Source organism: Tiliqua scincoides, chromosome 5 (genome assembly GCF_035046505.1).
Source record: "Tiliqua scincoides isolate rTilSci1 chromosome 5, rTilSci1.hap2, whole genome shotgun sequence".
NCBI lineage: Eukaryota > Metazoa > Chordata > Lepidosauria > Squamata > Scincidae > Tiliqua > Tiliqua scincoides.
The window spans coordinates 115491573-115502898 of NC_089825.1; the positions used below are offsets into that span (position 1 = coordinate 115491573).

The 11326-nt window shown below is 43.1% G+C and overlaps 1 protein-coding gene across 1 annotated transcript; it reads left to right on the forward strand.

The window, feature by feature from the left end:
- Window positions 1-381: 381 nt before the first annotated feature.
- Window positions 382-10846, forward strand: LOC136653310 (vomeronasal type-2 receptor 26-like). Its single transcript, XM_066630222.1, has 6 exons — window positions 382-524; window positions 3178-3469; window positions 5093-5959; window positions 7567-7794; window positions 8651-8777; window positions 9945-10846. The coding sequence occupies exons 1-6, from the start codon at window positions 382-384 to the stop codon at window positions 10844-10846; spliced, it is 2559 nt and encodes an 852-aa protein (XP_066486319.1).
- The last annotated feature ends 480 nt before the right edge of the window (window positions 10847-11326 follow it).

Genomic DNA, 11326 nt, shown 5'->3' on the forward strand with positions numbered 1-11326 from the left:
GGAGATTGTTTTGAAGCCTATAATTTACTCTGATTACTAGTATCCATCTTGTCAAACCCCACATGGAAGGTCGAAGTCAACAAGGCTAATCAGTTATGCAATGAATTAAAAATAAAAATAAAGTAAAAAACTCTTTGCCATACAGTCTCGGGGTTAAAGACCATGAAGAGGCAAGGCTACAAATTCTGATCACTGGCAGTTTACTTCATTCCAGATTAATCCAGGGTTGATGAGGGGAGGAGACTTTATTCAGACTGATTGTAGATGTTAGACAGTTACTAAGCATTCTGACTCAAGATGCAAGAGATACTGCTGCTGCTGTTCTTTCTCTGGCTACAGTTTCATTCTGCCAGTTCCACGTGCGACACAGTTATGCGTGCGATGAGTGACCCCCTCCAGCTCACACACAAGTATTATCAGTCAGGGGAACAACTCATTGGAGCGATTGTGACCCAATTTATCTACATGTTTGATGAACTATCATTCCGTGGACAACCCAAAACAAAACTCATAGATACATTTTGGTAAGAATTCTCTCTCTCTCTCTCTCTCTCTCTCTCTCTCTCTCTCTCTCTCTCTCTCTCTCTCTCTCGCTCTCTAGCTTGCTCGCTTGCCCCAAATATATTATTGGGATAAATATATATATATCCATGGCAAAGAGAGCATGAAAGACAAGCAATACCAAACACCAAAATAATTCCGCATGTCTTCCTCATGTTATATTCTTCCTTTCTATCTGTTGTTTCCATAGGCCTCCTTTTTTGTTTTCTTTCTGTTTCCTGCCAATTTCATCTTCCTCCTCCTGTGTTCTTTCCAAGTATGCCTGGCCCTCTGTCCTTGATTCAACTTAACACAGGAGACCTTCCCTCCATGCTTAGCAGTGTGTTTGACAAAGTTGGATTCCATGGATTCTGTCATGCAGAGTGAGGTGATGATGTGATATAGAATGAAGAGGTTGGGTGAAGTGGAAGAATTCCAGTTAGTTCTACTTCAGATTGCAAGTGTGGGGAGTCATGTTTATTAAACCTTCTGACAAAAGAAAAACCACAGTGTTCCAAATGTAGTAAACAAACAAGTCAGTAAGAATTCTGTGCAAAACTGTTTCTTCAATGCGCTCATTTACTACAGGTAAGGTTGAGGTGGGGGGGGGAGTTTGCTATAATGGATATGTGCAACTTCCTGGTTTTAGAAGCAGGCTACCTTAGAATGCCAGATACAAGGGAATGGCATCAAGATGCAGTTCTCTTGCTGTCTTGTGTGCTCCCTAGCACATCTGGTGGACCACTGTAAGGCACAGGAAGCTGAACCAGATGGGCCTTTGTCTTGGTCCAGTGGAGCTCTTCTAATGTTCTTATGTTGCATGGGAAGGATTATAACATATTACCCACACAGCCTCCAGTAGAACAGTAGAATTCTACCGCTTTACTCGGTAATGTATAGATTGAGTCTAAACATCCTGCTTATATTTACAAATGTTGTCCTATATACTGATATCTATATCAGTTAGATATGGGTTGTATTCTAAGAAAATTACTTCCCATGTTCTGGATTCTAGGCCTCTATTAATGCACCTCAGCTTTGCATTCACATCACTCTGCTGGCTCAAGTTTACTTTGCAATCCACTAAGATTATTTTCATCTCTTCTGTTGCCAAGTTGATCCTGAACCATGCTGCACATGTTCCTTTGAGATTTTTTTTTTGTACCTATATGCAAGACTTCCCATTTGTCTTCACTGAATTTTCTTGTTGGTATGGTTCAGTGATCAAGCCTGTCAAGATGGTTTGAATCCTGATTCTTTCTGCCAGGGTGTTAACTATCCTCCTCACATTTGTGTCTGCTACCAATTTGATAAGCGTTCCCCCTACCCCCTCTTCAAGTTATTAATAAACAAGTTGATTGATGTGGGGCCAAGACAGCCCTATGGAAAACCACTTGATACTATCCCAGGTTGATATGGAGTCATTTAATAGCACTCGCTGGGAGTGGTTGTTTAAGTAGTTTTGAATCCACCAAACAGTTTCTAGCTTGCATTTTACAGGGTTGCAATGTTATCCACAAGGATATCATGGGAGACTTTGTTAAATGCTTTGCTGAAATTGTTACGCTATGCCCTTGGCATTCCTACAGTCGACCAGAGTACCCTCTAGTCTACCAGACCAGCCACAATTCATGCCAGACTAGAGTTTTCTCTTTCAGAGAAGATGACATTAGTCTGGCATAGATTGTTCTTGAGAACCTCATGCTGGCTGCTGGAAATTACCCCAATATTTCCTGAGGGATCACAGATATTTTGACTAATAAAATGAAGATGGATTTGCAGTTGTCCCTTTTAAAAAAAAAAAAAGTGAGGAACAACATTATCTCCAGTCCTCCAGTGCCTCACCTGTTCCACAGATGTTCTCAAAGACTACATGCAGCAGTTCCAAGATCACATCTTCAAGGACCTTCATTGTCTTGAGATGCAGTTCACCTTGACCTAAGGATGGGCTGCTACCCAACTCCCTGTGCGGTGAAACAGCAGTGCTGGCATGGCATCTGCTGCATATTGCAGGGACGTTTGGGCTGCTGGAGTTCTCCTCAAGGTTGGGGGACTTTTGTCCCCTTGCCTTGGGGTAAGCCCCAACAGCCACTATGGGTCAACTTTGACCTGCACCAGCTCAACTGCTAGTGCAAGTCTGCACTGATCCATGAAGGCAGATCAGGTCCAGGGAGTTAGGATTTGGCTTGCACCGCCACCACCAAACCTACCCACCTCCCAGGCCTGATTCATCATCCTCCCTGCCTTGAACACTGCCCTGTTTGGTCCCCCTCCCCAATTTTGCCCTCCCTATGCCTCATTCAACCTCTTCCTCACCTCCCTCCAACGCCTTGCATTAGCTCACATCCTCTGGCGAATGTCCAACATCCACTGGCATGTGAAACTGGCTGCTTGCTGTGACAGCCAACCTGTGTACACTGCCTAGTTTGCAATAGCTAGAATGTGTGCATTGCCAGCATACTCCTTCCATAGGTTTGGGCTGTAAGGCTGCAATCCTATAAACACTTGCACCCTTAAACAATCTCCCTTTGCACCTTTTATCTTCTACAGGCATGAAGATTTATAAAATGCAGGCCAGATGGATGATTTGTGAAAGACTGAATCTTTAACTTACTCACAGTGTGACTCTACTTGTAGTGCAATACTGAAGAACTACCAGCATGTCCTCTCCTTGGTATTTGCTGTGAAGGAAATAAATGAGAACCCCCAAATCTTACCCAATGTCAGTCTGGGTCTTCACATATATGACAGTCATGGAAGTGCCAGGATGACTTACCAGAACACCCTGAAACTACTTTCAGCTTCTGAGAGGATTGTCCCCAACTTCATATGTAACAAGCAGAAGAATGTAATGGCTGTCATTGGTGGAATTAACAATAAAATATCCCTTCAGATGGCTACTATCCTAGGCATATATGAAGTTCCACAGGTAAAGTGAATCTGTAAACCATTTATGTTTTTGAGCTACTTTATCCTCAAGACTTTTAATTGTGCATATTTGAAACAGGAGGCTTTCAAGCAATCCAGGGGAACATCCTGTCCATATTATAGTTTTGTTTTGGATCTTCCTCTGAAGATCCCAGTAAGAAAGCCTATTAAAATTCAGTCCACTCCTACGATCGGGCTGTTGTTAAACCCCCCTTGTACTGGACTGCACTTGCGTCAGATTGAGTCTTCACACCCACTTCAGCACCAACCTTCCGAGCAGTAAACACATGGTCCAACATGTGTCCAGCAACTTAAGTCAGGAAATCCCTGAGTCAAGTTCACGGTTGCCATGAGGGTCATGAAATACTGAGCCATTTTCACTCCAGAAGCCCCTGCCTAAACATAGAAGTCCCACTGAACTGATCACCAGGAACACACCACTGCCCTGCCAGAGGTCACCGTTGGCAGCCCAGGCATGGAAACTACTGGGTAGCAGGCCTAGTGATATGCCAACGTAATCCTAATTCAGATACCATCCTATCTATCATCACACAAAGATATCAAAGCCCAAGAAATCACTGAACAAGGCATCTGGACAGGGGTGAACACATGATATATTATTGCAACCCTGCCTTGCTACCTTTGTTGCTGCATCACCTGGAGAACTGATGGATAAATCCAGGAGAGACCTACTCCTTCCACCTCATCCAACCAATTCTTTTTTATACATGCCAGATTGGCACCCTCATCCAGCACCACATCCTGGATTTGGTTGGTCTTATTGTTTACCAACATGACACCAAGCAACAGCAGCCTCAGGCAAGAGGAATCATTCACTTTTTCATTCTAAAAAGTGGGTCCCGGTGCTAAATTTTGGAGAACCACTGTCTTAGAATGATTTACATATCTGAAAGTATCACTGGCTGCTGTATTACTATTTCAATAATATTATAAACTTCTCCCCAAAAGTTTACAATAACTGGACATGACCATAACATATGTGAAAGAGAAGCATCCATACTCCTACATCACCAACATCTGAATTCATTGCTAAGGGCAGAGACGTACCAGCCCTGAGGCACAAGGTAACTCATACCATGAGCACGAACTGGATGGTGGGTACAAGAGGATGGGCTCTAATTGCTTCCCCCTCAAGAACCAATTAAAGTGCATGAGCCCTCTCAGCAGCTGGTCAGGCAAAATCGCCCAGCCAACTCTTCAGCGATCCTTCACGCTCTCAAGACTTCCCAACTGGAGGCCATGAGAGCACATGTGCTATCTCAGCAGCCCATCAGGCAAAATTGTCCGGCTGGCTGCAGAGTGAACGCTCGCATTCCAAAGGCTTCCCAACTGGGGAAGCCATTGGAGCGCTTGCACCCTAATAACATCATGATGCTGCGCAGTGCCATGGGTGCCAAAAGCCCTTGGCATGCCTCTAGCTAATGGCTTTTGTATATAGCCTCTGTGGTGTCCAGTATAGCCCACATGAATACTTGATATATTTCTACTCCTTCAATTTCTGGATTTTCTTCTTGCTTTCATTACACCATCTCTTTTGCTTCACATAATATTGCTCAGCATCACTTCTGCCCTTCATTCTGAAAATAATGTTTTCTTTGCTTAGGTGTCCTATAGTGTATTAGCTCCACTGAAGAGCGTGAAAACTCAACTCCCTTCCTTATACTGGACATCCCACAATGAAGCATATCAGTACAAAGGGATTGTCCACCTCCTCTTGCATTTCCGCTGGATATGGGTTGGGATCATTGTACGGGATGATGAGATTGGAGAAAAATTTGAGCAGACCTTGATTCCCATGTTTGTCCAGCATGGCATCTGTACAGCCTTCAGTGAAAAAATGCCCGCCATTTTCCAAGCCACTGAGACACTATGTTCATTGAAAACTATCCAGGCCAAGGTAACATCACTATTCAACTCCAAAGTCCAAGTATATGTTGTAAATTCAAGAACTTCAACTATGACATATTTGGCATGGTTAATATCTTTTACTTCTGAATTTTATGATGTAGCAACCATTTCTGTAGGTAAAGTGTGGATTATGACCGCCCCGTGGGCTTTCTCTTTCCAAACAACGCACAAAGCTTTGGATATACAAATCTTTGATGGTTCTTTGTCTTTTGCAATTCACTCCAACGAAGTACCGGGTTTTCGAAACTTCCTCCAGAGTGTGCATTCTAACTTGGAAAAGGGAGATGATTTTCTCAGGGTCTTCTGGGAAAAGGTTTTCAACTGTCTGTTTTCTGATTCTAATGGAGACAATGAGAACAGTGATACATGCACTGGGCAAGAGAACCTGGAAAGCCTCCCTGGAAGCCTTTTTGAAATGAGCATGAGTGCCCGAAGCTACAGCCTCTACAATGTAGTTCATGCCATAGCACATTCTTTACATATGGCATATACATCTAGGCCCAAATCTGTAGCAAGAGTGGACAGAGATAGCTTGGATTCTCCAAATCTGCAACCTTGGCAGGTAATGCTTCACAAATAAAACCATTCACATGTCCTAGTTATTTTCTAATAGATGATGAAATTATGTTCTCAAATATCCCTGTATAAAATATTCTCCTTTCATTAAAAACTTACATCTTGCCCAGTTATTTGATTTTTCTCTGTAAACCGCTTTGTGAACTTTTAGTTGAAAAGCGGTATATAAATACTGTTAATAATAATAATAATAATAATAATAATAATAATAATAATAATAATAATAATAATATGTCTTTATTTTCCCACTAGCAGAAGGCACTAGAATTCACAATAAGTGATGTGCCTCTTTCTGTATACCAATTACAGAGTTTGGCATTCTGTGGTGTGTTCAATACCTCCAATGTCACAGTAGGTAGAAAGCCCTGTTGAGAAATTACTTACCCACAAAGCATTGGTAAAGTAGCATAGCTAATGGGTGCAGGGGGCAACAATTGCACCGGGCAAAAAGTTATAGAGGGGCAGCAAGCTGAGTTTGACACTGGTTACCAAAATCATGAAAACCTTGGTATGTACAAATAATACCATCATGTTATATATAATTAGAAAGGTAATTTAATGCAGAATGCAATGAAGCAGATCACACTAGAATAGTTGTATCAAAAATTATGGCCAATTAACCAGAAAATGAAAACACAACTGCCTTATGGAACAAAAAGTGGATTTCTTTAGCTCAAAACTGACCAATGAGACAGATTGTTCTGAGAGCCAAAGAGCCAAATAACAAAGAGCCAAATAACATGTTCATCATGTTATTATGATATAGCATAGATAACACCAGTAAGGTGTTAGTATGAGTCAAATCTCATTTTCATGTATCATAATACAGTGACCCCTGCTAACTGGGTAAAGAGGCACTTTTTTATCAAAAGGTGCTCCTCTTCTATTTAGCAAGAGGAGAATAGCCGTTCCTCTTCCACCCAGCACAGTGTCTCCCACCAATAAGGGCACATTTTTAAATTCATTTACTTATTTTGGATTTGCTGTTGGATTTCACTTCTATATTGTCATGATGTACGAGAAACCAGGTATACATCAATAAAGGTATATTTCTCTCTCTATTTACTTAATTAAATTTGATTTTGTTGTAGGACAGGCTACAGAATCTTCTCTGAACCCAGGTAGCAGATAGATGCCTTAGCTATGCCACTGGCTGGAGTGAGGCAGCAGAGAAAGTGGGTGGCCAGCTGCTGGGGGGGGGGAGATGGGTTGTCCCTCGATTTTCACTTTTTAAAAAGCCTGGGCATGACCCCAGTTCCAGTTGTGACATCACTTCTGGAGCATCGGTTTGAGCTCAGCCCTGAGATACATACAACACAGCATAGGCACAATGAACATGCAAGGAAGATCAAACTACATCTTCTAGCTCCCTGTAGATATGAATGTTGGAAGGCACAGGACATGTGGTAAAACCTACTGCTGCAGTCATTTTCCATACCGCATCACCCCCTTGTAATTGGGACAATGATTCCCCAGTCATGTGGATTCATCCTATACAGAATCAGAATGTCAATTTTTTTTGTATTTCTCCATTGGATAGGATTGGGCTTTTAGTCATTTGGTGAAACCTGCCCTTTTCTTCTTTCAATAAAGCTCCACCCTTTCCTGAGGAGCATCTCATTTAACAACAGTGCAGGGGACATGGTGTCTTTTGATGAGAATGGGAAACTAGCAGCTGCATTTGATCTTGTGAACTGGGTTACATTCCCAAACCAGTCCTTCTCACGAGTGAAAGTGGGAAAGATGGATCCACAAGCTTCACCTGACCAAGAGTTCACTGTCTATGAAGAGGCCATCACATGGCACAGCACATTCAATCAGGTGGGCTCCATGCCAATCCAAAGAAGAAAGATACATGTTCAAAGTGTTCAATGTTGAGCCTTCATAATCTCTCCCACTCTACTAGGTGAATTCCATCCAGGGCATCTCTGAGCCCTGCTTACCATAAGTGAAGCATGAGGCAAAACTTTATATCCCGCAGTCATCTTGAATGCTGTCCAGCATAATGTTATGCATCATATATTTCCATCATCACACTATCAGACCAACGTTGGACAAAGTATTATCATAATAATGAGGGTCCTTAGTCCCATTGACAACCCCCCATTTCTGGAGGTGTGACCCCTTCCCAAAAATGTGGTGTGTACTCTGTATGTACCTGCTGGAGATTCTCTAGAATTTCTTCCTACAGGCAGGGGATTGGACTAGATGACCTTGTAGGTCCCTTCCAACTCTAAGATTCTAGGATATTATGATGGGTTTGCAAGAGGCTGAGAACCATCCCCAGCATTGTGCTCAATAAATTCAGGGCAGGCTGGAGGCAAAGCTGTGCTTCCGTGGCACGGTGCAAGTTGCTGCTCCTCTGAAAGGGGTTGGATGGAGTGTCCAGAGTGTCTGAAGCTTTGCTGAAACTCCAAAAATGGGCAAAGACCTAAAAAAAGGTCAATTTATAATGAGGTATTCATTTGGACTTTGCTCTGTCCTCTTTTAAAAGCATCCTTGGATACACAACTTGAGACCCTGTTCACCTTTTTCTGGAGCTCTGTCCTAAAATTGGATACTTAACTCAGATCTGATCTCTTCCATTGATTTATAACCTTAACTCTCAGAGAAAGCAATGTTCATGTTCACTGCTTTGTTGATCAGTTATATATTTTCCTCTTCTTTTTATGGTTAGGTGCCGCCCATTTCTATGTGCAATGACAACTGCTATCCAGGTTACCGCAAAGTAAAGAAGGAGGGAGAGCCATTTTGTTGCTATGAATGTGCTCCATGTCCAGAAGGGAAGATTTCTGACCAGAAAGGTAGGAGACATGAGGCTCAGTGAGATAAAACACAGTGACATGTTCATTGGTTTTCCATGCCTATCAGTTCCGATTTGCAAAGCAGAACAGGGCAATGGAAAGGGCAGCCCTGCGTTAATGTCAGCACCGGCCACCCAACTAGTAAGCAGCACTGGCGGGGAGACTTGCACCACCCCATTGGTGCTGCTGCAGGAGCCCCAGCCACTGCCAGTGAGGATGTAGCGCCGAGTGGTGCAGGATGGAGGGAGGGCATGGGGGAGGCATTACGAGCTGGAGAGAGGGCAGAGTGGGGTGAGGGAGACCCAAAAGGGGGTGGAATCAGTGACGGTCTCAGCCGCCATTTCATTGATCCCCCTCCTGGGCTCAGAAGCCCAACACCAGGCTTGTTGAGTCTGTGCCTGCTAAACAGCAGGTGCAGACCCAAGAAGCTCTATTGAGCAGACTGAGGATTAACTCAGGGAAAGGGGGCAAATGTCCCGTTCCCCCAAGGAGATGTTTGGCCTCCTTGTATCCCACACATGAGTGAATGTTTAGTGTCAACTGCTCCTGTGAGACCTAAAATTATTACAGCCCAGTCCTTTTGATTCCCCCACACCAATACAACCATGCTAGCAGAATGAACAGTACTTTCTGTTTTGGGAAGTTCCGGAAGTCCCAGAAACATTTGTTTCCAGTGCCTGAACAGGTCTATTCCTACAGCAACGATACTCTGAGTAGACCAGGGAAGAAGGATCAAGGGGGGGATAGGTTATTGGTAGTGCTACTCCCACTGATACTAGCACCCTTCCGGCATCAATCTGCCTCCTGTTCTTCCCCAGTCTTTCCCCCTTCCTTTCCTTCCTGCCCCGTTCTGCCCCTCCCCACACCCTAATTGACTTACCGGTTTTCGGAGACATGCAGAATCTGCCAGGGTGTCAAAATGGCAGCTCGCCATTTGTGGTGGTTCTGTGAAATAGTGTTAGGACCTCACACTGCTAGAACACAAGGATTGGGGTGATAGACTTTTTAAAAGTCCAGGTGGTGGAGGAGACACTTTTATTTTATTTTTTTAATGGGAATTCAGTGCAAATACTAATAATGGGTATTCCTTGCACAATACAATCCTGGGATTGTTGACTCCATTATTTACTATTGTCAGATTGAAATGACGCCTGCTCTACTTTTCAGATATGGATGATTGTTTCCAGTGCCCAAGAGATCAATTTCCAAACAGGAACAGAGATCAGTGCCTTCCCAAACATCTAAACTTCCTGTCTTACTCAGAACCTTTGGGGATCACTTTAACTTCATTAGCTCTCTCTTTTTCTCTGCTGGCAGCTTTGGTGCTTGGCATTTTCATTAAGAACAGGAACACTCCCATCATCATAGCCAATAATCGGGACCTCACCTACACTCTTCTCATCTCCCTCCTGCTCTGCTTCCTCTGCTCCTTGTTGTTCATTGGATGGCCTCACACAGTGACCTGCTGTTTACGGCAAATGATCTTTGGTGTGACCTTCTCGGTGGCTGTTTCCTGTGTCTTGGCGAAAACCATCACTGTTGTTCTGGCTTTCTTGGCCACCAAACCAGGAAGCAGGATAAGGAAGTGGGTGGGGAGAAGACTGGCCAACTTTATTATTCTGGGTTCCTCGTTGATTCAAGTTAGTATTTGTGTTGCCTGGCTATGTATTGCTCCCCCCTTCCCAGATTTTAACATAGATTCTTTGCCCCAAGAAATTATAATAGAATGTAATAAAGGTTCCGTCACCATGTTTTACTGTGTTCTAACCTACTTAGAATTTCTGGCTACAGTCACTTTCACTGTAGCCTTTTTAGCCAGGAAGCTACCAGACAGTTTCAATGAAGCAAAGTTCATCACTTTCAGCATGTTGGTCTTTTGCAGTGTTTCTTTGTCCTTTGTTCCATCTTACCTGAGCACCAAGGGAAAATCCATGGTGGCTGTGGAGATCTTCTCCATCTTGGCCTCCAGTGCTGGGCTATTGGGCTGTATCTTTTTTCCCAAATGCTACATAATTATTCTGAGATCTGAGCTGAATAGAAAGGACCAGCTAGTTAGAAGGAATTTGTAACTATTGAGGATGCTTACTATAATAAAAATAATAAGCTTACTATTCTCAAAATATTGATATTAATGGTGGTGTTGATTGATTGGTGAGTGGTGGAGATTATCCTGGGGAAAATTTTGAAACATGGTAGCTTTTGTCAACTAGGTAAACCTTAATGGACCATATTGGATCTCTGAAGAATAAATGCTGATCTGTTCACCATGAGATACTCAACAAAAATTAGTCTCTGGAAATTTTAGTCCAAGATGGAGATATGAGAATATTCAAGTGCATGCTCTACAATGGGGTCTCCAAAACCTGGCCCGTAGGCCACATCCACCCCCCCCCCCCCGAAGGATTTTATCCAGTTTCCAGAGTTAAAAATCTCAAAAGATGCACTTCTGGGTTTCCCAGCATGGGTGTATACCACATTCAGCCGCTAGAGTTGAAGAGTTATTAAGGAATTGAAGAATGAAGTTGCAGATCTCTTGACTAAGATATGCA

Excerpts from the sequence above, each read along its gene's own strand:
- LOC136653310 (XM_066630222.1), top strand. The coding sequence starts at position 382 with ATGAGTGACCCCCTCCAGCTCACACACAAGTATTATCAGTCAGGGGAA. Across the intron at positions 525-3,177 it reads AAACTCATAGATACATTTTG|TGCAATACTGAAGAACTACC; the intron begins GTAAGAATTCTC and ends CTCTACTTGTAG. Across the intron at positions 5,960-7,566 it reads CAAATCTGCAACCTTGGCAG|CTCCACCCTTTCCTGAGGAG; the intron begins GTAATGCTTCAC and ends CTTTCAATAAAG.